This window comes from Petromyzon marinus, chromosome 6 (assembly GCF_048934315.1).
Source record: "Petromyzon marinus isolate PM22_M1 ecotype Great Lakes invasive population chromosome 6, UKy_Petmar_22M1.pri1.0, whole genome shotgun sequence".
Taxonomy (NCBI): domain Eukaryota; kingdom Metazoa; phylum Chordata; class Hyperoartia; order Petromyzontiformes; family Petromyzontidae; genus Petromyzon; species Petromyzon marinus.
Genome location: NC_133672.1, coordinates 1,354,855 through 1,379,104, shown reverse-complemented (window position 1 = coordinate 1,379,104; position 24,250 = coordinate 1,354,855). Strand labels below are relative to the sequence as shown.

The window sequence follows — 24,250 nt, the reverse complement described above, 5'->3', positions numbered from 1 at the left end:
AATGATTAAATTGGGTTCTAAAATACGGTGAGTATATAAATGGTGTCAGCCCAGTTCACCCATGACTGCATTAAAACATCCATACAGTTTTGGGTTTAACTTGTCTCAATTTCAGGTCTGAGATTGTTTTAAATGTTAACTGAACTTTCCCACAGTTATCTTCAGCAGTCACCCAGGAAGGCCCCTGCTCTCAGATGTATTTGTTTGAAGGCATCACAGACACGTTTCTGTAACATCTTCTAACCCGAGGGTGATGCAGAAACAGGGCCACTGACTGGCGGGGCAAGTGTTGTTAGCGAGGAGCGCCTGTGACTGCCTCCACTGGCCCACACCAGGGGGGCGGGTGGCCAACGCCGCGCCCGGCCGCCTTTGTCTCCCGAGTGGCGCGATGTTTACACACCACACCAGGTACTCATTTGAGGCTGAGTTGACCTAGGGGAGGCCCCCCATGACCGGTGAGCTGGAATCCAAATGTGATCGGCGGTGTAGCAGCGCGCAGCGTAGCGCTAACCACGACACGACCGCTGCCTGGGCAGGGGGCCTCATGGCTGGAGCTGGACGGTTGCCACCCGTCCCGGGTTGGCACGAAGAGTCAGTGCACTGGTGTGTGTGTGTGTTCGGTGACCGAAATAGATTCATACATAAGTCTGGACGTTGTTGCCTTGAACGGTGTTGCAGTTTACCGCACAGTTTCTATAAACTCAGGGTTTTTTTATTTTTGTGTGTGACAAAGGTGGCGACCTTATTGAAAAAAAAGGATGGGTCGATTGAGTGGCAGACAAAGCGTGAACCAGCCCAGGGGACCGTCCTCCGCGCAGATTATTTTTTGCGTCGCCTTCATCCAGCAGTGGATAGATCACGATTGGTGATGATGGTGATGGTGGTGATTGGTGCTGATGGTAGTGGTGTTACATCTCCCCCATGACAATGGCGATTTTAGGTTACGTCACTCCCCCCCTCCGCACAGCCACGTCGATTCGAGAATCGATGTCACATTGGAACTGTCCCGCCCCCGTGCGCTAACACTCGGCGATCCGCGCGCCGTTATTTAGCGGCGGGCGCGAATCGATTCCTCATTCCGCTCTCCTCATTTCTCTCTCCTCATTCCTCTCTGCCGCCATTTCGTCTCCTCCGCTCCTCGCTACCACCACGACGACGACGATGTCGACCACCTACTACGACGGGCACGCGTCCAAGCGCCTGAGAACCGATGCCGAAGGCAACGACATCCAGGCGGGCGTGATGGTGAGTGTTGGGATTAACGACTTGACGATGTTTTAACGAGAATCCGTTTCTTTCCCCCACACCTCGTTGCGAGGCCTGGGCGCGAGGCTTCGCTCAGGCAGGCGGCCATTGTGTGCACCTCGAGCCGCCATTCTCCCCCCCCCTCCCCGTCTGTCTTTATTGGTGATTATTTAACGTGATTATTTAACGTGATTGTGTAACGTGATTGATTGTTTAGCGACGGCGCGGCGTTATAACGCGAAGATTCCAGTGCCCTGAGGCGAGTTGTGTGAGAATATCTTGCGAAGCGCCTGTTGGGGATGTGCCACGCGGGCCATGCCTCTTTGCGGCGCATCGCCTCTTACATTCGGTGAAAGGCGTTTTGGTAATCAGATTCGTGTTTATTAAAACTTTTAGCTATTTCCAGTGTATTTTAAGACGGCGTTTTCTCTTATAAGGGTGGGTATTTTGATTTTAAGCTTTCGTGACTGCAGGGATTCATATTCTTTGTTCTTTCGGTAAAGTCACGTAGAAGGGAAACAATAAAATAAAAAAATATAAAGCAATACAATTATCGCGACGTTTCGACTGCAACACAAGCAATCATCATCAGGTGTTTTCACACTTGATTGCTTGTGTTGCAGTCGAAACGTGATAATTTTATTGTTTTATATTTTTATTATGTTATTGTTTCCCTTCTACGTGACTTTAACGAAAGAACCAAGAATTAGGGTGGGTATTCTCTGTGCACTGAACGTTAAAATACTAATTAAGTTAAAATGCCGATATGTTAAATACCCCATGTAATGGCGTCGTGGGTAGCGCTTCGACATCCAACGAGGCGTTTTCGCGAGAGAGGAAAAAAACCCCAATATGATTGAAATCTTTGCGGAATGATGAAAATATACAGGGTCTACAAAAGCGCACCTGGCCGTCGGGATGCGAGTTCCAGAGTTTATAACTCCAGGGCCGTTTACATTTAAAGTTAAACTTGCGAACGTTCTTAGCGATTACTGAAATCATGCCCCACTGAGCTATGGCCATTTTTTTGCCAAACGGATGCAGATTTAAAAGCCCTTTAATATAAGTATCTGCTCCGATATCACTTGCCGCTGATGTTAGCCGTGGCCCGTAATCTAACTTATCGCCCGGTTCATATTTTTATTTTATTGTTTCCCTTCTACGTGACTTTAACGAAAGAACCAATAATATGCGCGTTAAAAGCAATGCACCACTTATCCATGCCTGCTCGGTATAGGAGGAAACAACAGCTTTGCAAAATGGACGTATTGAGTTTGCTTCCTTGCCGACGTGTACAGGACACGTTTGAGGACCCACACAAGCCTCCACCGTCGGCTGTGGTTCACGTACGGGGACTCTCGGACGCAGCCCTCGAGTCCGACCTCGTGGAGGCCGTGCAGCACTTTGGCCCAATCAGGTAACCAGTCGGCGACAGTTGCCCGCATGGGGAAGGAAGCTTTATTATATTTATTAACATTGTACGTTTTTAAACGATTGAGAACCAAAGGGGTGCAAGGCTGCAGTGAAGCTCAAGAACCACTTATCTAAATAAAAAGTCGTGACCGCTTGTGGCGGTCGACGAGAGGGCGCAGCTTTGCCAACGTCACGGCATAATCGGCGATGCCGTGCGTGGCTTGTCCGGGGCTTTCCAGCCTGAAGTAACCAACCAAAAACCGTTTTCAATTTCCCTAAGTCACGAATTCTCCCCGAATTAAAGTGCTGCTGCTGCTTTTGTTGTGCGTCTGACAAAAGCAGCACACATTCTACTGTGATTAGTAACCATGTTAAAATATATCTTTTGTATTGAAATTGTGCACACACACCTTGTTTATGTATGTTTGAAGATGTATTTTAAATCAAATTATATTTTACAGTACATTGAATTACAATGCACTACACTGCCAAACTGAAATGGGACGTGACATCTACCTCATCTAACCAATCTCTACGCTGTTGCATGCATTGAAACATTTTTTGTGATCAAATAAGGTGACTTGTAGCAGACCAACCTTCACTTTCCACATTTTTTAGGCCATGTTAAAACAATGACCATGGCTAATGTGTTTAAAATTAACAATAATAGGCACGTATTTTAAAGTCAACCATACTTTGAATAACCCATTCTTTGAATCATCCCCTGCGTGTATAGCTACGTGGTGATGATGCCCAAGAAGCGGCAGGCGCTGGTGGAGTTTGAAGACCTGGAGAGCTCCCGCAGCTGCGTCAACTACTCGTCCACGGGCTCCATCTACGTGTGCGGGCAGCCAGCCTATTTTAACTTCTCTACCAGCCAGAAGATTTCGCGCCCTGGTGGCCCGGAGGATAACCGCAACAGCAACCACATCCTGCTCTTCACCATCCTCAACCCCATCTACCCCATCACCACGGTGGGCATAATTACACTTACAGCAGCTGGACATTAACGTGAATAATTTGTCGTGTGTGCCACACACGTGTTAATTTATACGAGTGAAATTGTATCTCTTGTGGATTATATGAATGGCTTTGCTAAGGAAATTACATTGATCCTTTGGTTCATTTGAGGCAATTGACGTCATGTTTTTTGTTTGCTTTAAAGTGTACCAATAGTATCGAATTAAAACATGTTTCAATACAATTATATTATAGACCTAATGTTAATTTTTGAAAGCATTGATGTCCTGTATGGCTCGATCTTAAAAATTTACTGAAAGAACGCTTTTCAAATTTACTTGGAAATATATGCAAAATCGCCTCGCTGGGTTTATGGTTATCCAGTCTAAATGTGTGCTCCATGTGCTCTTTTGCAGGATGTGCTTTACACCATTTGCAACCCATGTGGGCCTGTGCAGCGCATTGTGATCTTCAGGAAGAATGGCCTGCAGGCCATGGTGGAATATCCTTTTAACGAGATGCATTACTGTAACAATGACGTGTCCACTATGTATTTTACGTGTTATTTTGGAGATGCTAAATGTATTGTTTTTTAAATGAAAGTTGTGTTTTCCTTAATTCTTGGCCACGTTTGATTCGGTTCAAAGCGCCCAGAGAGCGAAGTCATCTCTGAATGGAGCTGACATCTATTCGGGCTGCTGTACTCTTAAAGTGGAGTATGCAAAGGCAAGTACAACTGTACTTTTTACATTCACAAATGTATGCACTACACCTGGGTTTTTCACCCACAGACCAAAGATTAATTAAATATTTTTTATATTGACCTCTTGGTGAGCAATAATGCTGAATACACATACATGCCAATTCATTGCTAAGTAAGGGCTTCCGCACTCGATGCCTGCTGTGGTGTTAGTTGACTTGTGTGCAGGGTAAAGGTGTGGAGCATATGTGGCAGCATAGAAATACAATGCACCCAATGGATTTTACTTCATTGCCCTCTGCTGCCCAACCTACAACAACCCATTATGCATGATGGTCATCCTTTCTGTTGTCTGAAGTCAAACTTTTCCTAATTGATATTACCGTGATGGTGGTTCTCATCTGAGCCAGTAATGGAAATTCGCATCCAGTGGCTGTATGGTGCGAAAGTTTGGCTTACTGTTGACTTCCTACATGTGGCAGCTCTATTTTTTCATCTCCCAGGAGATTAAGGGTTGCGTTTAATGACAGTTTATCTGCAGGTTGCATGCTGTAATTGTCTTCAGTAATCATGACTGCTTAATATTTATGCTTGAAAAATGTAATGGTTTTATAGTTATATATATTTTTCCGAGCATTTATGCCCTATATGCTGGTCATGAATAATGTATATTTTTCCCTCTGCTGTGTCCTCTTTACAGCCGACCCGTCTGAATGTGTTTAAAAATGATTCTGAGACCTGGGACTACACCAACCCTGGCCTCAAGCAAGGTAAGACCATAGCTAGATTGAGCATATCAGAGCTGCAGTCTCTCGACATCTGTGAGCCCTCGGTGTGGGGTGACGTTTTTAGCGCAAGGGTGTGCACGGCGTGATGAAACAAATATTGACTTTCTAGACGCAGCCAGCTTTGCTGTGTTATACTTGAAGATCCGTGCCAAGTAGGGGAAGTATGTGGAGCGTTCTTGAGAGGATAATGTAGCTTCTGCACTTGAAATTTTGGTGCTGAAAAATGGCACACCTGCACACACTTCGTTGTCTTGAAGCACATTGGTGGACAGTTTACAATCTAAAGTACTTGGTCGTTGTCACAGGAAGTTATTTTAAATCCCACTCCCTCATATCAAACATGCAAACACTGCAATTGTGTAGAGCTGGTCAAGGTATTTCCGTTTATACCTATGTAACATATAACTAAAAAAATCTTAGTTTTTTAGCCCATGCTAAGCTTGCATAGTTTACTCTGGGCAGAATGGTTTTAAACTCCTGCTCGTGTACTTTGTTTTTCGAGCTTACCCTTCAATTTGGCAATATAAGTGGATCTTGTGAAAAACAGGATTCGCAAGGCATATGGCTGGAGTGTTCAATAATCCATTCGATTATTTTTTAACATTTAAAGCTGGTGCCCTGGTGCTGGAATTTGTCCCCCCCAGCGCATGCAATAGACATTGCCATTAAGTTGGTGGCATTTTAGACTTTGATCAGCTTTGAAGATTTTTCCCAACGTAAAGTGCATATGGCCCATAGATGGCACTCATTTGGTCTGGGTGTGTCAAGGCTGGACATTTTTATATATTGTTACCAAGGTGTGTCGATCAGAAGTAGATGCCAACTTTCACTGGCATATTTGAGGTGGACATTGAACATTGCGCGGACCACGGTTTTATATTTTGTGGTTGAGAAACCTTGACTACATTTTGTGCTCTTGGTGTCTGGGTACCAAGCGGAGAAGCTTAGAGGATGTCAGAAAAGCGATATTTACGATTGAAAATATCACTTACAAAAAGTAACCCTTTTTATTTAATTTGGTACAATTGAACCTCAATAGGAAAATGGTATCTTTGTCCCCGAGTACATTGTGTACACACAGATATTAGTTTCTGAAAAGGTAAGTCTTGCCACTTTTATGAAGGTAGCTTTAGGGACATGGTGGTTTGGTTTTATCACCAAGTTTTTGTAAACGCTTCGAAGAGCATTTTCGTCACTCCAACATCAACACGACAAGGAGCATCTGTGAGCATTGCCGCACACAGAAGCACATGCACGGAGGCAATTTGCAAGCAACATACAAGCAATCAAGCACCCAGCAGCAACAGCATCAACATGAACAGCAACAACAAGAACAGCAACATCCTCATCAGCACTTGGAGGCACACGCACCGGGGACCAAGCAACCAACACGCTGCTGTCACGCATGCCCAACCTGCGCCCACGCCTGCAGCGCCACGTCACGGAACACTCGGTGCAGCACACGACTCTGCAGCACACTGCATCTGCTGCACTGCAACCACCACGGCCGCTTGGCAGAGGCCATTCGATACCTGCATCCAGCCGCAGACACCGGGGGACACGGTGCTACAGACCAGCAAACCACCAGCACTGCCATGAAGAAGCCAGGAACACTTTAAGAAAAAGGACAACAAAACCCCGCATTCACCATGAATGGACTTGGAAATAAGCGAAACGGAATGTGTGCCGATGCATTTGGGGCTTAAAATTGCTTAGTTGGAGAATTTACCTTAATACTCTTACATTTAAACTTTTGGGATGTATTGCTAAAGTTGTTTTGTTTGCAACAAGGCTTTTACAGATGCCAGAAGCAATGCATTTTACATTGGTTTGTAAGCGGTGATTTTTTTTCATTTTAAAGGTTTATAAGGCCCTGTTGCCCACTAGTGTCCAATTTTAAGCCCCAAACCAAAAGGGTCGCCGGAGAGTGAAGTATGGTGGCACGGACAACGCGGGGTGCATTTGTAACGAGTGTGGCTGCTGTGACGCAGGAAAGAAGGCACCAGCCTTTCTGTTGCATCCTCTTGCGATGGGTTATAAGCTGACGCCCAACTCTGAGCAACTTTTTGTTCCTGTCGAAGCGTAGACTGGGTAAGAACAAGCAAGCATTGCAGGTGGCAACCACGAACACTTGCTGACGCCGCATCTCGGAACAATTTGTTGTGCATCTGTACACCTCCAATAAATTATATTTTTTCTTCTTGCAATGAGCATTTTTTTATGCACTGTATTTTGTATGGTTCTTGTTATTTATGTTGTGCCATGTGAAATTGCATTTTAATATACTGCTGATTGTTTTATCAACAGACGCAGCGCCCCCTTATGGAGTGTGCCCAGAATTTCTTAATGTATTGGTAATTTGAATGTTCTGGGTGCATAATGGATATTTGGATTATGATATTTTGTGCCGCAATGAGCGCTTATGTTTCCTCTGGGTGGATTTGGTGATCGTTTGTACGTTTTGGTTTTGACTTTTTTTTTGTTTTCAGCGGAAAATGCAATGATGCCAGCGAAGCAAACGGCTCTCCTTGGCGACCATCCCAAAGCAAACGCGTACGGTGGTGGTGGCGACTATGGAGGTAATCCCCTTGTTGCGAATATCATTTTGGTTTCTTTCAGCTTGCTGTCAGATTTAAAATATGCCTGTTGAGAACATTTCTTATTTGGATTTGAAATTGGTATTAAGGTGTATCCCAAAAACCTTTTTGCGATTTAACAATCGCAACGTATGAGTTGCTTGTGTTTTAAGAGAAGATATTTCCAACAGTTATCAGATGTATTAAAAAATATATGCTGAATAAGAGCTCTAGCTTGGTGGGCCTCAACCTAAAATAAAAAAAAGTACTTTAGTCTATTCCCTAGGCCATTGAGTCTTCTGGACAAATGTTTTCTGGTGTCTCCAAGAAGCAAGGCATAGTGGTTAATCCTGGGTTACCTGATCTGATAGGAAAGAGCACAAACGTGTGTAGAATGGCTGTGGTAAATCTGGTTTTCAGAGACGTTTATAGAGTTTCAGCTGTCCACAACGTGTTTCTCCCTCTTATGTGTTTGCATGACAGGCTACCAGCAGCCACCACCACCGGGCGTCAGCTACGGCAACGGATCTGGCGGCGGCCGTATGGGCATGGGTGGGGGAGGAATGGGCGGTGGGGGAGGAATGGGCGGTGGGGGAGGAATGGGCGGTGGGGGAGGAATGGGCATGGGAGGAGGAATGGGCATGGGCAACCAGGGTGGGCCCCAGGGCCCCCAGGGCCAGCACATGCAGATGCAGGCCATGATGAACCAGCAGGCCGGCAACAAGGTCCTCATGGTGTACGGCTTCGATGCCGAACGCATCAATTGCGACCGCGTGTTTAACATCCTCTGCCTCTTCGGCAACGTTGAGAAGGTGCGTTCGCTGGATGTTGTGCACTTTGAAATTAGTCCCGTTTTTTCCAAAGTCAATCGTGGTGCAATGTTTAAATGTGTGGTACATGTCGTGCACTTATTGTGTTGTATAAAGTGGGAGATTCACACGACCAAATTTGTTAACCGGTTGACAACATACACTTGCTTTTTTTACAAAAATGGACCCAATGCTAAGTGTCCTTTGTGCATGTTTATTATGGTTCTTTGGCCAACACTTGACATTTTAACAATGCATTACAGCCAACTTCTAGATTTCCGTACAAGCTGCACGATGCTGAATTTTGTTACGGGTTGTATTCTTGTAGGTTAAGTTCCTGAAGAGCAAGCCGGGAGCCGCCATGGTCGAGATGGGAGATCCGTATGCCGTGGACAGGGCGGTTTCTCACCTCAATATGTCTCAGATCTTCGGAAAGAAAATCAACCTCTGGTGAGCCTTTTTGTTACATGTTGAATTGGTAAATTTAACTCGTCATATCCTGTGAATGTAATTGGATACTGCTTTCGCTTTAGAGAAGACACTTATTCAATATTTAGTGCAAGTGACTAATTTTAGGACGGTGAAAAAGAGAGCTGATAAATACCGTGACTAAACACTTGTCACACAGCTTGAGAACCACAATGACTTGCTGTCCAGAGCCTGTATTGAAATAATGAATGTGAAATTTGAACATGGTAAAAAAATGTATTTGCCCATTCCCTCTTCCACCCTCGCCTCGGCAGTGTGTCGAAGCAGCAGTCGATTGTGCCGGGCCAGGCGTACGAGCTGCCGGACGGCACCAACAGCTACAAGGACTTCACAGGCTCTCGCAACAACCGCTTCGCCAATGCCGAGAAGGCGGCTAAGAACCGCATCCAGCAGCCCACCACGGTGCTGCACTTCTTTAACGCGCCCATGGACATCACGGCTGAGATATTCATGCAGGTTCGTGCCCCACCGCCCTTCAGCCTGCTAGCAGCTCAAAAGGAGTGCATCCGCTTTAAGTTTTCCCAGATTAAGTTTATAAATATTTAAGTCCAAAGTTAGTGCGTAAAAGAATCATGGGTTTTTAAGATCAGCCTATTGATTTTGTGGTGACTGCCATGTTTCCTATGACGGGCCAAATGTAAAATGGTGTCATGTAGTTTCCTTTCAGCAGTTAAAACAATGTATGAATAATGTAGTTGATGTTCCAAGGGGACTTTTTTTCAGACTAGACACCTCGCATGAATTTGTCCTGTTTAATACATGACTTCATTCATTTGTATTCAAAAGATTTACATTTTAGTCTTTGAACATAGTTTCTGCAAATGGTTGCATTCCCCCTGATTCTATGCTTAGTGTTAACAATAATCCGAGCACTTTGAAAGACTGCTTCAAGCTGGCGAATGTAATCTTAAAAATGGACAATGTGATTTGTGCCTGCAATTAAAATAACATCCCCCGAATGCTTTACCAGTGCACAGTACCTGTTACCAACTATAACGTGAATGCCGCCCGTTCTGTCTCTGCAGCTGTGTGATGAAATGTCGATTGCGAGGCCCCTTTCTTTCAAAGCGTTTTCTGGAAAAAGTAAGTCCTGCAAAGTATTTGTTTTATATTACATGTCATGGCACAAAATACATCGAGCGTACTACATTCTCTATACAATCGTCACTTGTATTACAGCACGACACCAGATCTGCAATGTGTGATACGAGTCTATGCTAAAGAAACCTTGTGAGAAATTATCTTCCGAGAGCAATCCTTGGTATTGCTCGCGCCCAAGCTGACTGACCTGTGTTAACGTAGCCAAGGCGTCAGACTGGAGCCTTTCTGCTGCGCAATTCACCCACTACTGACACCACCCTTAAACATGGCAAAGGGTGTTGCGTTTTATGATCCAAGTGACTACATGAGTGATGATCCGTCCATGTGTCCAGGCGATAAAAGCATGTCTGGGCTGATGGAGTGGGAGAACAAGAACGATGCCATGGAGGCTCTGGCATGCATTAACCATCATTCCCTGAAGAACGCAAGTAAGTTGTGAGATGTAGACATTTGGTGTGATAACATTTCAGTGGTGCTGCATTATCGGCAAATCTTCGGTCATATGCTCTGTTGAGCACCTAATGTTAAGCTTTGGGGGGTGCTTGTTACCATAGCACCATCTGTTCACTAGCTGCATAGCAGCCTTGGGTGAAATTGCAGAAAGTCAAAGCAGTTATATTAATAAAGAATTAAAGCTTTTGTGACTGCATAAATTACTCATTGTTTTTTTTGGTAAAGTCACGTATGAGCAGTTTTATATTGTATTATATTAACAGGTTATTTATGTTCTTTTGGGATTCGTTTTTTTTAATGTACAGAATGGAATTGAAAGTTGACATTGCAAGCACTTGCACGTATCAAAACTAAACGTTAGCTTAGCTCCCTGAACAGTTCGTCAACATTGACAGACCCTCTTAAGAATCGCTTCATTGTTTTAAGTTTTTGTGCTCCAGTGAAAACGTAATGTGGATGCCTTGTTTTTGTCTTATCAGATGGACCATACCCCTACACCCTCAAACTGTGCTTCTCCACTGCCCAGCATTCATAGAAGACAACTCAACATGTTCATGCTGTATTGAACATTGGTGTCAACATTATTGTCACTTTGTATAATTTGTGAATGTCCATCACTCTTGTTGAAAGTTAACCGTGATAGGTTGAAAGTGCAACTTGATGCATTTACATTTTAGTTGTCATTTTTTGAGGATGAATGCAGATTTTTATACTGACTGCACCGAAAGGTTTAAAAGGTTGCAGTAAAACATGCATTTGCTGTCTGGATATGAAGAAAGTTGAAATGAAATAAAAATAATTAAAAGTTTTTTTATGATGTATCTCCTTAACCTGCTGAGTTTGTCTACAGTGTGCATTGCTATTTTGTCCATGAGCCCAGACCAGATTTCACTTGACAGTACTCCGATGCCATAATTTTAGCGGCTCCAATTAATGTGGCCAACAACGGTTATGTGATGACCACAATTTGGGGGTTATCAACTTGCTCGTAGTCAAAGTTTTGCTCCCATGAGTGATACTCTGCTGTAGCCCATGCACTAATATTGCCCATTTAATTTCATAATGGGGAGCTCTGAAATAAATGCCAAGGACCTTTTGGGGCTAGTAAAAATATCTCAACTCATTTAAAATCCAATTGAAAACATGGGTTGACATTCTGTATAGTACGTGTCTTTAGCAGGTAATACACTTGAAAATATAAAGAGTAAATGGAACTCTTCGAAAAAAAGCATGGAGAGATGCATGTTTGAAATCGAACTGGAAGAGATTTAACATGAGCTTGGAGACATTAAGGAAGTGGCCATAGGTAGGACACCACAATGGCCGATGTTTTAAATAGCCAAAGGAGAGAAGCCTCCGTAAATGTGTACCAAAGATCCTGAGGATAGCTCGTGTGCGTTTGCTAGATGGATTGCGGGATATGGTGATATCCTGGGGAATCTCAAAACATTTGCTTTAAAATGGGTTTGGGGCAAGATTTTAGATATGGTAACTCAATTTCATTGATTGTTATCCGTGTCGAGTCATAAGCCATTCAATTCAGAACTCTCAAAACGACATTGCACTGCAAGAACTTCATGGCAGGACAGTGGCACATTTTGAAATGTAAGTGACCTTTTATACACCAGGTGGCAGTATTTTACCACCTGCTATGCTACGGATACATTTCCTTCCTGAAGCGTTGATCTCAAAGCTGAAATGTAATTGAATGACATTTGTGACCAGGCTGAGATCCTGAACTCTACTTAAAATCTCCCAATATTTAAGTACATGTCAGCAATGACAGAGCACCTCCGTTGCATCTGGAGCGGTTTAACAAACTGATAAACGTGAAAGCCAATCGAATCCTCGGGTGGAACGTGACTCACCTTTGCTGACCTCCAGCCGGCGTCGCTTGGAAACCAGGTTTTCATTCCATCTCGCTTGAGCGTCTCACAAAGCTGCACCCTGCCACAAAAACGCTGTGCTCTGTTGGTTTTACCTCGGGCCCGGCTTCCATCCTCCCACCCTCCCATTTTTCCAGCCACGTTTGTGAAGACCACCAATGTGGAACTCCGTGTGGGGGGGGGGGGGGGTAGTGCTTAATTGAGCGCGCCTGTACTTTGACAGATTACATTCCCTTCAATGTTTAAACCCACCTTACATTTTTCCAGGGCAAGGCTGCTCCTTAAACATTTCATACAGTATAACAAATCTCACTCAACCTGCATTAATGAACATTGTTGAACTTTGTTGCCTTCACTGATGCCCGTGGACGGCACTCCTTCGGATCTGTAAAGTGTAGACCTCGTGGTGCTCGAGAATGGATGTTGGCTTGGAAAGAGCACCTGGCTCACAAGATGGACCCAGGAGGGTTGCCGTTCAGCCGCAACCCACCGTGCTGCTGTCGCCCACATCGCCGAGACCCCCTGGCCAGGCTCCGGCTCACGGCGGTCCACCGCACCGCACCACCTCGCTGCTGCTGCTGCCGCCCGCTTTGGTGCTGCTGGCCGAGCGACCGGCGTCCGGCCCGGTGGGTCGGGGTCCCGCCGCTGCTGCTGCTGCCGCACAGGACCCTGCGACCGCCACGCCAGCTGGTGACCCGCAACCTGGAGCCCTTCTCGGTGGCGGCGGCGGCGGTGCTGGTGGCATGAAGGCGGCCATCCCTGCCATGAGCGTGCCGCTCGCGGTTCTGTGCCTGCTACTGAACATTATCCTCCCAGGATCGGGTATTTGCGTCTACGTCAACTTCGCGTACACGGCGTGCACAGGGCGTGGGACGTGACGGCATGGCTGTATTACACCTGCAGACTTTTATACAACTTGAAGCCATGCAGGAATTTGTCAGGTGTCTATTCCCATTTCATTTAATTAAACTACATGATGTAAATATGAACACGGGTTTAGTCCTGTGCAATGTTGGACTCCCTGTATATTGTTCTTTTAGCGAGGTGGTAAAGTTGACATGGACTACACATCTCCTTTGGTTATTTCGGTAAAGTCACGTAGAATGAGAATAAAATAATAAAATAACACAATAAAATTCTCACGACGTTTAGGCCACAACGCAAGCGGCCGTCTTCAGGTGAAAGGAACAGACCTGTCGGGACGACAGAGCTTCAGTGAACGATGTTAAGATTCGTAGCGACTTTTAAGCTGGTTGGGAGAAGTGAGGCACCTTGACATAGGGGTTTACATATCAAATAGCTGAGGGATTAGCTTGTGACTGGTCACAGAAATGGCTATGTTAAAGTCAAAACCTACACATCCACAGAGGCAACTAGTAATTTAGCATTGAAATAGCTAAGGGATTAGCTTGTGCAAATAGCGGAGGGATTAGCTTGTGACTGGTCACAGAAATGGCTATGTTAAAGTCAAAACCTACACATCCACAGAGGCAACTAGTGATTTAGCATTGAAATAGCCAAGGGATTAGCTTGTGACTCGTCACAGAAATAGATGTTAAAGGCCTATACATCTACAGAGCTTCAATGAACGCTGTTAAGATTCGTAGCGACTTTAAGCTGGTTGGGAGAAGTGAGGCACCTTGACAAAGGGGCTTTACATATCAAATAGCTGAGGTATTAGCTTATGATTGGTCACGGAAATGGACTACACAGTCGTCAATTTCGTGGTAATACGATTCCCATTGCCATAAAGTGGTCCATGTTCAATGTTTTTTAGAAACCTGAATGGCAGAAGGAATCCACAAAAAGTAATTTCTCCAAGGTTTTTTTTACCCGCTAAATTTACATTGAACTGTTTCTCATATTCACGGTGATGTCATGAACATTTACAAGATGGCTGAAGCCCTCGTGTACCTTGCGAATATTTCACCACGACGAGGCCACGCAGGATCCCGAGAAACACCAGAGGATTTTGCTAAGTCCAGGTAGACTACTGTTACATTGCAGATTTAGCACCCTCAGATTTTCATCTGTTGGGTCGTTTGAAGAATGTTTAAAATTTTACCAGGAAAGGCCCACTGAGCTATATTGCTGTTTTTTTCAGAAGCGATCTGGCCACAAATTATTATTAGCCCAATAAAGTGGCTCATCATGTGGAAATGTATAGCAGCCAAATACTCTAAACGAATGTTTCTAAATATGGAGGGAAAAACTGGAGCACCCAGATAGAATCCGCACGACCACGGGGGGAGAACATTCAAACTCCAAATATTCAGGCGCCAGGTCGATATGGAACCCAAGACCTCCTGCATACCAGGCGAGGGAGTTAACATCTCGCCACTGCGGTGCCCCATAGCTCCTTGAGAGTGGTAACATGTTGCTGATGAAACCGATGCAATTGAAAATGCGTACACAGTAATATATTATCTTAAAAGCAGGTAATTTGGTGTTTCCGTAAAATATATTAAATAGGCATTGCAACAATTTGGTGAATTGTCATAAATCAGTCGTAATTAGATTCAATGATCAATGGCTTTTCGTTTTGTTTGTATTGTTTCCAATGTTTTCTCATCCGTGCAGCTTTATCTGCTCTAGTAAGCCTCGCTGTAATTTGTACACATGGTAAATAATATATTCCTACACGTGATTTTATAACAGCACAAGAATCAATATTAATTGATGTATTATTAAATCACTAGTGTTCGGTACACATTTTGCATCGTCAGTAAATGAGTGACGTCGGTGTTTAACTTTACTCTCAGGGTAAACACGCAGTGTACAAAATAACGTGACTTACACAACGCACGCTTGTCAAAACACAATGTCCCCGGGCCGTGCTGGGTGGTGCAGGCACCGTGCTCTCAGCCATTAGCCTGTGCTGCTGCGCCGCCGAGGTGGGAGAGGCGCGTGTAGCTCGCGGCGGTGGCGGCAGCGACGCCGCGTCCCTCGCCTGCCTCAACCTGTGGGTGGGCGTCTCGCAGCTGCTCACCGTCACCTTCCTGCTTGTGGGCTGGCTCTGGAGCGTCACCTGGGGGGTGGCCATGGTGGTCGTGGCAGGTGACTGGAGCCCGAGTCGCAATGGCAGATGTTGTGGTCTCGTCTCTCAAAGTAGCTCATGACTTTTACAATTGTCTTCTTGGTTTCGAACTCGGGTGAACTGTCTCGTTAATGCAATGAGCAGTGGAACTGGATTGTGTCAGAGTTAACTGAATCAGCTCTTAGCCTTGGCATAATAACACGAATGCCGTCCCATTCAAAATAGAAAGAATGAGTGTTGTTGTGTAAAGGAGTCGCTTGTTTCTCGTTGCAGCCGAGCGGCGACGCAAACGCTTGGAAAGCAAGGCGACTGAGGCTGGGCCCAACCTCAGTCGCTCCTCTCCACCTCGCATCATCACCTTGGTGTGAGACGACTTCACCCCCCACTCGTGAAGACATCGCCTCGAACCCAGGAGACATCATTCATCTCCGAGATGACAAAATCCTGGAAAGAGGTCCATGGAATGAGATACACGAGATGACGTCGTGAGCTCCCCGGGGCTAGAGGACACCGCCTTCGAATGAGATGATGAGATCATTGCGCAATGAGAATACATCAGTGGTATCACTCGTCTGCAACCAAATCAGCGTGAATGTGGCTGATATCATTAGAACTCAGAAGAAAGAGTTGAGTTTGGTTCGTACTTGGATGAGAGACTACCTGGGAATACCAGGTTGGCTTAGGCTCCAAGATTGTCGGGATATGTACTGGCAGGCCACCATTGCCTTCTCAGATCTCAGATATATCTGTGCAGAGCTTTAAGCGTTACCCACTTAGATGCCTGGGTTTTCCCTGCGTTCTCCCAGATGACAAAATACGTATACGTGGTACTGGACAAACATCTCAATGTATGATTTTCATGAAAAAGTATTGAGACTTAGTGAGGATTTCTTGGGTCCGCCAACGAGCATTAATCGTTGTTTATTCTCACTTTGCACTGGTCTTGCTGTCATTCGGCAATATAATGCCCCCTGCCGGGCACTCTCATAATAACTTGAGAAGTGTGTGTGTGTGACCTCACCATCACCACTATGCGACATTACTCCAATATATGTGAAGTGGTGTATTCATGAGTTCCATATGCCTTTTTAATTTGCATTCATTCGACACAAATTCTGCTTTTGAAATGGTAAGATTGTACGTATAACATTACTAGAGGTTGATTGAAGCTGAGCAACTTCTGGGCAGTACTGCAATTTTTGGAGGCCCACATTTGAATATCAGATTTTTTTTCAGTTCTAAGGCTCCACTATGATTCATAATTGGTTTATTTTGGGTTAGGTCATCGCATTAAAATGTGAGTCGTCTGTTGAGGCTCACGGCACCGGTGCGCTGAAGCAGTGACACATGTGGCATTTTTGATTCACCTGGCAATTTAATGAATTGGCTGAGGAAGAGGGTTTACGACGCACATTTTACACACGATGACCTAATCCAAAATGAACCAATTATGAATCATAATATTGGACGTGAAAGAAAGCCTACCTATATAATTAAGCTTAACTACGTTTGTGGCAATATAACATTATTTAGCCTCTCACCCTTCTCAAGCATCATTCGAATTTATTTCTGTCATTGAGGCATGATTAAATATAAATAACATGCAGCCTTTTGTCAAACCAATTATGGATGAAGGCCTCCTCATGTTATTTTCAGTATTGGAGGTTGACCATATTTCATGTTAAAGGGCAGCCCAGGACACGATCAGACATTACAATATAGGACCACAGAGCTTGGGAAATGTTGACGCCTTTCCCGTGCATGCTTGTGAAAAACTGTTACAATTTCTACCACTTTTAATATGCATTAATGACGCTTTATAAAACTAAAACATTATTACAATTATCACTTAGGGGCCGTCCATAAATGACGTCACGCACCTGGGGGGGGGGGGTCAGACATTTGTGACGATGTGTGACGAGGGGGGGACGGGTTTGAGAAATGTGACGTCACATCAAAATGCGCAACTTTAAATAAATATAGACAACACTTTCTACTTAATTAAATATACTTTTTGATAAATGCTTTCTTCTACAACATCAGAGTGTAGCGGCACATTAAATACGCACTACAATGACAATAGTTTAAAGCGATTTGAAGCATGTTTTATATATTTTTTTGGGGGGGGGGCAGAGCTTTGTGACGTCATATTTGAGGAGGGGTTTGACTTTTTGTGACGCCGTGTGACGAGGGGGGGGTCAAAAATCGTCCAAAATGGCGTGACGTCATTTATGGACGGCCCCTTACCACTGATGCTATGTTAGCCATGGATGGGAATCAAACCCAGATTAACGGGTTCATATCGCAGTGCACTGATCACTGTGCCGCCATTAGCCCCAGAACACGATTGTCCATGTGTATTAGATGTATCGGTCACAATACATGCCAACTACTGTACTATAATTACAGTACTTAAAACATTACAGATAATTATCTTAAATGAGCTTGAGAATTGTGCATGTGTGTTTGTTAAATGGAAGGTGTTTACCCTGTTATTGCATTGACATGCAAACTGCAGCGTAAGTCTGGTTCTCTTTCATCATAGGATGGAAAGTACATCCTGTACTATTACTCAGTAATCACCATTTACTTTAACGGGGCTTGCATGATAGCTTCATGCTTGAGGGCTCAACTCAAAATAAAGTACATGTCACTGATCGAGTTATCTTGTTGATGTGCTCTTCTGTACACACACCAACCCAGACACCTCAAATAATGCTATGTTGGTGTGGCTTGCTTTTTGTATAATTTGACTTTCGGGTTCATATTTAAGAATCATTGTAATTTACAAGATGCAGATGAAATGACTGCAGCTATTTGGCAACATTAATGAACACATTGCTGTAAAAGTGATACATCTGCTGAAAAATAACGAGTCACTGCCTATTAGAAGCATCTACAAGCCTATCCCAGCATTGTAGAATCACATTACAATGAGCTGCACACGAATTTTGCACTTATCAATTATTGTAGCAGAGATGAATTCACTTGACATTAATTATTAAGCCATTCTTGTCTTGGGCGTGGTGGCAGTAGTAGGAAACCAACGTTTAGTTTTACTGGGTTGTTTACTTTGGCCACAGGTAAACACCCAATATGTACATGCACATTGTCGATGGGGATCTGGTTACACAACAGACAATGGTGACTGCAAGAAATGTAATCAAACAATAGAAAGACAATTGTACATGGTCAAATACGGAATGGGAAGGTGGTGGGCGAATGTTGATGGGTGGCAGTGGCCCACGGGGTCCTGAGTGGTTAGGAACCATCGATTTATCTCACACATAGCGCTGTTGGTAAGTAAAGTATTTACATTATTACACACGCATCCCGAAGCTAGTCTGAGTTGTGTTCCTTCTGATCTGGGTTTGATATTCTGAGGCTGTCAGTTGCTTACAAATGTTTCCAGTTTGCACTGTGAGGCGTGACTTTCTGTCAAATTCATCCACATCGCCTCTACAGTATTTGGCGAAGTTATTTTTGGTTTTAACTTTCCTTTGAAGTTACAATATTCAGAATGCATCGCCCTATTAAATACTTACACATTTTCACACAAAATCATGCAATCGCACAAATGACATGGCCAGCATTAATGTACCGCTACGATTATTATGGTTTAATATTCAAAGGCACCTTTTTGATGTTTCCTTAGGGTTATGATGAAGCATCTTTAGTATTCTTAGGATTTAGTTATAATGCCCCTGTGGTCAGGCAGACTAAGGTTTGAGTATCATTGCCTTAGGCACCTTAAGTAATCTTATTATTCAATATTAATTGATTGAGAATGAGTTACACTAAGGCACGTTGATGTTTCAGAGTAAAACTTTAATTCCTTTAATTCAGAAGACTCAGTGAAGAAGTGTTTAGAGCAGCGTACTGTAAATCTACATTCCCTTTGCAATCTGACCAAAAAGCTATAGATGTAGGCATGGTTATTGCTAAAGCGCGACCAAAGTTTCGTAAGTCATTGTTTAATGGGTCTTGTGGTGTTCGTCAAACCATGTCAAGTGTGAGCGTACGGACGTAACAGGAGGACGAAGCCGAACGCCTCCCGCAATTTGTTATTTTCCAAAACTCCCGCCAAAAAACAACGGCGCGCGGTGACGTCACCCAACGTGCCGGAACCGCGGCAACGCTCGCGCGAGATGACGCCAACGCGTCGGTTCGCGCGACGTCATCGCGCGCGACGCGGTGACGTCACGCGCACTGTCAGACGAGCAGCAGGAGGTGGAGGAGGAGGAACAGGGGCGCGATGGCGGAGTCGCCGAGCGTGAGGCACCGTAAACACGCGTCCGAGAGCTCGGGTAAGGACGCGCGCGGGGCCGCCCGCGCTCGCTCCCTCACACCGCCGCCCTCCCCTCGCTCGGGCGCTCGCGGACGGATTTGGGTGTTGCTTCTGGGCTTGTCGGCCCGCGCTGCGGGGGCGAGGCGAGGGGGAACGAGAGCGTGCGAGAGCGGGGAGTGTGCGGTGCCGGCCCTCGGTCTCTCGTGGAGGTGGTGGGGGACCTAGGGTGGAGCTGCGCGCGCTGGGGTGGAGGCCCTGGGGTGGAGGTTAAGGGACCTGGGGTGGAGCTGGGGGCCCTGAGGTGGAGGCCCTGGGGTAGAGGTGGGGACCCTGGGGTGGAGGTTGGGGACCCTGGGGTGGAGGACCCAGGGGTGGAGGTGGGGGACCCTGGGGTGGAGGTTGGGGGACCCTGGGGTGGAGGTTGGGGGACCCTGGGGTGGAGGTTGGGGGACCCTGGGGTGGAGGTGGGAGACCCTGGGGTGGAGGTGGGGGACCCTGGGGTGGAGGTGGGGGACCCTGGGGTGGAGGTGGGGGGCCCTGGAGTGGAGGTGGGGGGCCCTGGGGTGGAGGTGGGGGACCCTGGGGTGGAGGTGGGGGACCCTGGGGTGGAGGTGGGGGACCCTGGGGTGGAGGTGGGGGGCCCTGGGGTGGAGGTGGGGGGCCCTGGGGTGGAGGTGGGGGACCCTGGGGTGGAGGTGGGGGACCCTGGGGTGGAGGTGGGGGACCCTGGGGTGGAGGTGGGGGGCCCTGGGGTGGAGGTGGGGGACCCTGGGGTGGAGGTGGGGGACCCTGGGGTGGAGGTGGGGGACCCTGGGGTGGAGGTGGGGCACCCCGGGGTGGAGGTGGGGGACCCCGGGGTGGAGGTGGGGGACCCCGGGGTGGAGGTGGGGGACCCCGGGGTGGAGGTGGGGGACCCCGGGGTGGAGGTGGGGGACCCCGGGGTGGAGGTGGGGGACCCCGGGGTGGAGGTGGGGGACCCCGGGGTGGAGGTGGGGGACCCCAGACTCGGGCACTGCACTGTGTTTATTGTTGTACAGTAACTGTAAACTCCGGTCGATTCGGTTCTCATTTGCCTGATCACCATTGACACACACGCAGACGTGTATTGTCTCCCTGATTTCATCCTCATGAATTACAGAATGCTCCTACTCATTTATACACGTTCAGATAGCTCTTTTATAATGAGCCCCGCGCTAGAAATTGTGTACATGGCTAAGGGTTATTTGAGAGATTGACAGTCTAGGCAAGTGTACCGACAGTGGTAGCATTGTTGCTTGGCGAAAACCACAATGTGATTTTTTTTGCATGTATATAATGCTTACTGTACTTTGTGGAATGTCGGTTGTCAAAGCCGTATTGTTTATTGAAAAATGTAGATGATTTAACCATGGTCATGTGACATGCAGTGAGTGTACTAACATGCTTAGCACCAGTCATAAAGTGCTGTTAGCTGTACTCTGCTTTAATGAATTATTATCCCGCGTGTGTATATACCTGCTGCGTCCTGCACCTGGCAGAGGAACGGAATGAACCGAATGCTTCAATAAGCACATGCAGAGAGTCCGTACTCTACGGGAGCTTTGCCTTTTAACGCCGCCGCCACCACCACCACCACCCATGCTGTAGAGCCACGTCTTCGGGATTACGTCGTCTAGGTCAATGCCCCACACGTCTACCACTCATATTAAGGTAAAAAATGAGCATTTCAAGATGCAACGTGGCTTTTTTAATACCTAACATGGGAGAGAGAGAGAGGAGGGCAGCTTTAATAAAATAATTCACATAATGATTCAAAGACTGCCCTTATATAGTGGCGTGCGTGGTATGCGGCCGTCACGAGCGAGCCGCGTTGTGACTTGTAAGGCAATCGCCGATTGCCCGCGCTTGGCGGATTCCGTTGGTAACAAGTAACAACATTCTTTTGCTAAACGAATCAAGCTGCTGCAATAGCAGCGGCGAGTTGGCTGCCCGTGTGTGTGTGTCCCGTCGTGTTGCTGCTGCCGCTGCTTAGAATGCTGTGGCTTGCGGGCAAACGGTAAGGAGGAAGGGGGGACATCATCCTCTCTGGACACGGCCGCTTAAAAATTCTGCGCTTCTGCCGCCTTTTACACGGCGCGCGTTTGCCGGCAGCACTGCTGGTCGAATTTTAATGTAAATTGTACGGTAACTGGTTACGTAATTTATAGGTACAACTTGAATTGATTAATTGTTTCTGGTGCAGTGAACAACAACAACATCACAACAATCATTGCCGGGCGTAATGGTGTAATTGGAGAAATTAGTCCTTGGCGTGGTTACTGTACGTTACGTGGATCACTTTGTTTGTAAAATGCTTTTCGTCCGAGGGGTATATGGAGGTACAATTAGACATGCCGGGACTGGTTTTAATTTCATAATGAGGAGTTCTCAGTGAAACCGCATTCACCAAAGATGTTTCTACAGTGCTCCAGCCTGATTTTAGTAAATTAATGAACTTACAATGGTGCAATGTTTCCTCGTACTGGGTAGCTGCCAGTACACAACAACGGGGGGCGTCTGTTCTTTGGTGACATTTGAGATGTCTTGAACAATGGTTTTCATACTCTGTGATTTGTTTCACTTGTCAAAGCTAATGTTTGCGACGTAACATTAATTTACGAATTGAATTGCAATAGCACTCAGAATGTTAGTGTTCTGTTTCTCCGTGCACCGTAGTTGAGTGTTAGGTGTGCTATGTTTTAGATGTATAAAATGGAATAAACGTGAGACCAGAATTGACTCAGTAGTGAGCCAATTGCCAAGCGGTCAACAGTTCAGTTCCCTGTTTAACACGTAGGCTTTCGCGACCAATATTATTCATAATAAAGGTTTTTGGGTTAGATCGCGTTTATTTATAAATGTGTCGTAACCCTCCACCACCCGACACGGCCAATCAGCAAAAAAAGTGTCACGTTGACAAAAGACAAATAATTCACTACTTCAGCCCACCGGTGTGTTGAAGAGTTAATCCACATTTACAGTTTGAGTACGACGTTTCGCTGGAAGTATTTACCAGCGAAACGTCGTACTCAAACTGTAAATGTGGATTAACTCTTCAACACACCGGTGGGCTGAAGTAGTGAATTATTTGTCTTTTGTCAACGTGACACTTTTTTTGCTGATTGGCCGTGTCGGGTGGTGGAGGGTTACGACACATTTATAAATAAACGCGATCTAACCCAAAAACCTTTATTATGAGTTCAGTTCCCTCACCCGCTTGGTGATTTACATGAAGTTTTACCAACGTGTGACGTCTGCCGTAAACAGATGAACACCCTCCCCCCCACATGGCGTGCAGAGGCCTTCATCCAGAAGTGGATTGCCAAAGTGGTGTAAATCAATTGGTCGAAACTGCCAATTGGAAGTACAGTATTAAGTTGCATATTTTTATTGTCCAGTCACCAATGCCCTATCATTACATTTTGTTTGTCACTTAAGGCCGTGTATATTCCCACGTTGAGGATTACACATTTGAGTTAATTATTGTGCAGTGAATGTCTTGGCAGAGCATGTAACAAGGTACACCGCCTAGCGTGTATAAGAGGCTATTGGAGCGACTAATGAAGCAGTTTTGTGACGTCGTCTTCCGTGGTCGTTATCCACTGTCGGGTGGTGCACTGGAACATCAGAGAGATCTGAATGCAGATGTATTTACCACTTAACATGATGCCAATATATTATTGAAAATAATTGTGAGAAATAATTGGTAATATTGCTGTAAGAATATATTTTAAAATTGCTGGATAAATGTCGCCAATGTCTGCCATGTCCTGCAGACCTTGCGGTCGTGTAGCATTATTCCTCATTGGCTTATTAAATACAGCTGCTAATTTTCTGTTAGCTCCTCAAATATGCTTAATATGCGTCAGGATAATTAAAATGGCATATTATTCAAGTGGATTGACAAAGGACGGAATATATTATTGCCGAGATTAATTTAAAATCTCTTATCTGCAAAGGAACAATGTTCCGTATGAAGACGTTAACTGGGGACTGTGAAGGCCACAGTCAGGAGGGCTGCTGAGCGTGCCGGTGCTCGACTTAACCACGCTCTGACAACCTAGCAGTCGGCCGCGCCGTCGGCACACGTGAGAAATCCGCTTTCCCATCGTGGTGGGATCTCGTTTTTCTGTGGAATCACCACTGTTGACCTCCCAAAAGCAGTACGAGTTTTATTGACCCCTGCCTGAGATCTGAGCTTGCAAATTTCCAACTGTGATGGAACGTCACCATCGAACATGAGAACTTTGCTCAGCAGTGAAAACAGCCATAAGTCTGTGTCATTAAAGAGAGGACCATACTCTTTGGTTCTATTGGGTAAAGTCACGTAGGTGAAAATAAAATACGTGACTTTACCCAATAGAACCAAAGAGTGTGGGGCATATTCTTGGGTCTTTCGGTCAAGTCACGTAGATAGGTTCAAAGAAAATAATAATAAAAAATAACAAGAAAACTACTTATAAACAGTTTCCCTTGAAGCTAACTCC

The 24,250-nt window shown here is 45.6% G+C and overlaps 4 protein-coding genes across 5 annotated transcripts in view; all 4 read left to right on the top strand.

Moving 5' to 3' along the window:
- The first annotated feature begins 1,067 nt into the window (after positions 1 to 1,067).
- On the top strand, positions 1,068 to 11,342 carry LOC116939703 (heterogeneous nuclear ribonucleoprotein L-like). The gene is made up of 13 exons (XM_032948454.2): positions 1,068 to 1,245; positions 2,544 to 2,662; positions 3,395 to 3,632; positions 4,035 to 4,120; positions 4,248 to 4,344; positions 5,019 to 5,088; positions 7,596 to 7,685; positions 8,166 to 8,494; positions 8,820 to 8,941; positions 9,235 to 9,436; positions 10,006 to 10,063; positions 10,414 to 10,509; positions 11,014 to 11,342. The coding sequence occupies exons 1-13, from the start codon at positions 1,162 to 1,164 to the stop codon at positions 11,067 to 11,069; spliced, it is 1,647 nt and encodes a 548-aa protein (XP_032804345.1). The 5' UTR covers positions 1,068 to 1,161; the 3' UTR covers positions 11,070 to 11,342.
- Positions 11,343 to 11,450: 108 nt separating this feature from the next.
- LOC116939749 (uncharacterized) lies at positions 11,451 to 17,328 on the top strand. The gene is made up of 2 exons (XM_076063521.1): positions 11,451 to 13,242; positions 15,271 to 17,328. Exons 1-2 carry the CDS (start codon positions 12,837 to 12,839, stop codon positions 15,537 to 15,539), a joined length of 675 nt encoding a protein of 224 aa, XP_075919636.1. The 5' UTR covers positions 11,451 to 12,836; the 3' UTR covers positions 15,540 to 17,328.
- A 2,302-nt stretch (positions 17,329 to 19,630) lies between these two features.
- LOC116939704 (atlastin-1-like) overlaps positions 19,631 to 24,250 on the top strand; it is a 42,328-nt gene continuing 37,708 nt past the window's right edge. For both annotated transcript variants that reach the window (XM_032948457.2, XM_032948458.2), the window contains exon 1: positions 19,631 to 19,764. In XM_032948457.2, the coding sequence (XP_032804348.1) occupies positions 19,713 to 19,764 (52 nt within the window). In that variant the 5' untranslated portion in view covers positions 19,631 to 19,712. The remainder of the gene's footprint in view (positions 19,765 to 24,250) is intronic.
- Positions 22,755 to 24,250, top strand: part of LOC116939708 (radial spoke head protein 6 homolog A-like) — a 73,318-nt gene continuing 71,822 nt past the window's right edge. The window contains exon 1 of the mRNA XM_076063448.1: positions 22,755 to 22,829. Within this exon, the coding sequence (XP_075919563.1) occupies positions 22,804 to 22,829 (26 nt within the window). The 5' untranslated portion in view covers positions 22,755 to 22,803. The remainder of the gene's footprint in view (positions 22,830 to 24,250) is intronic.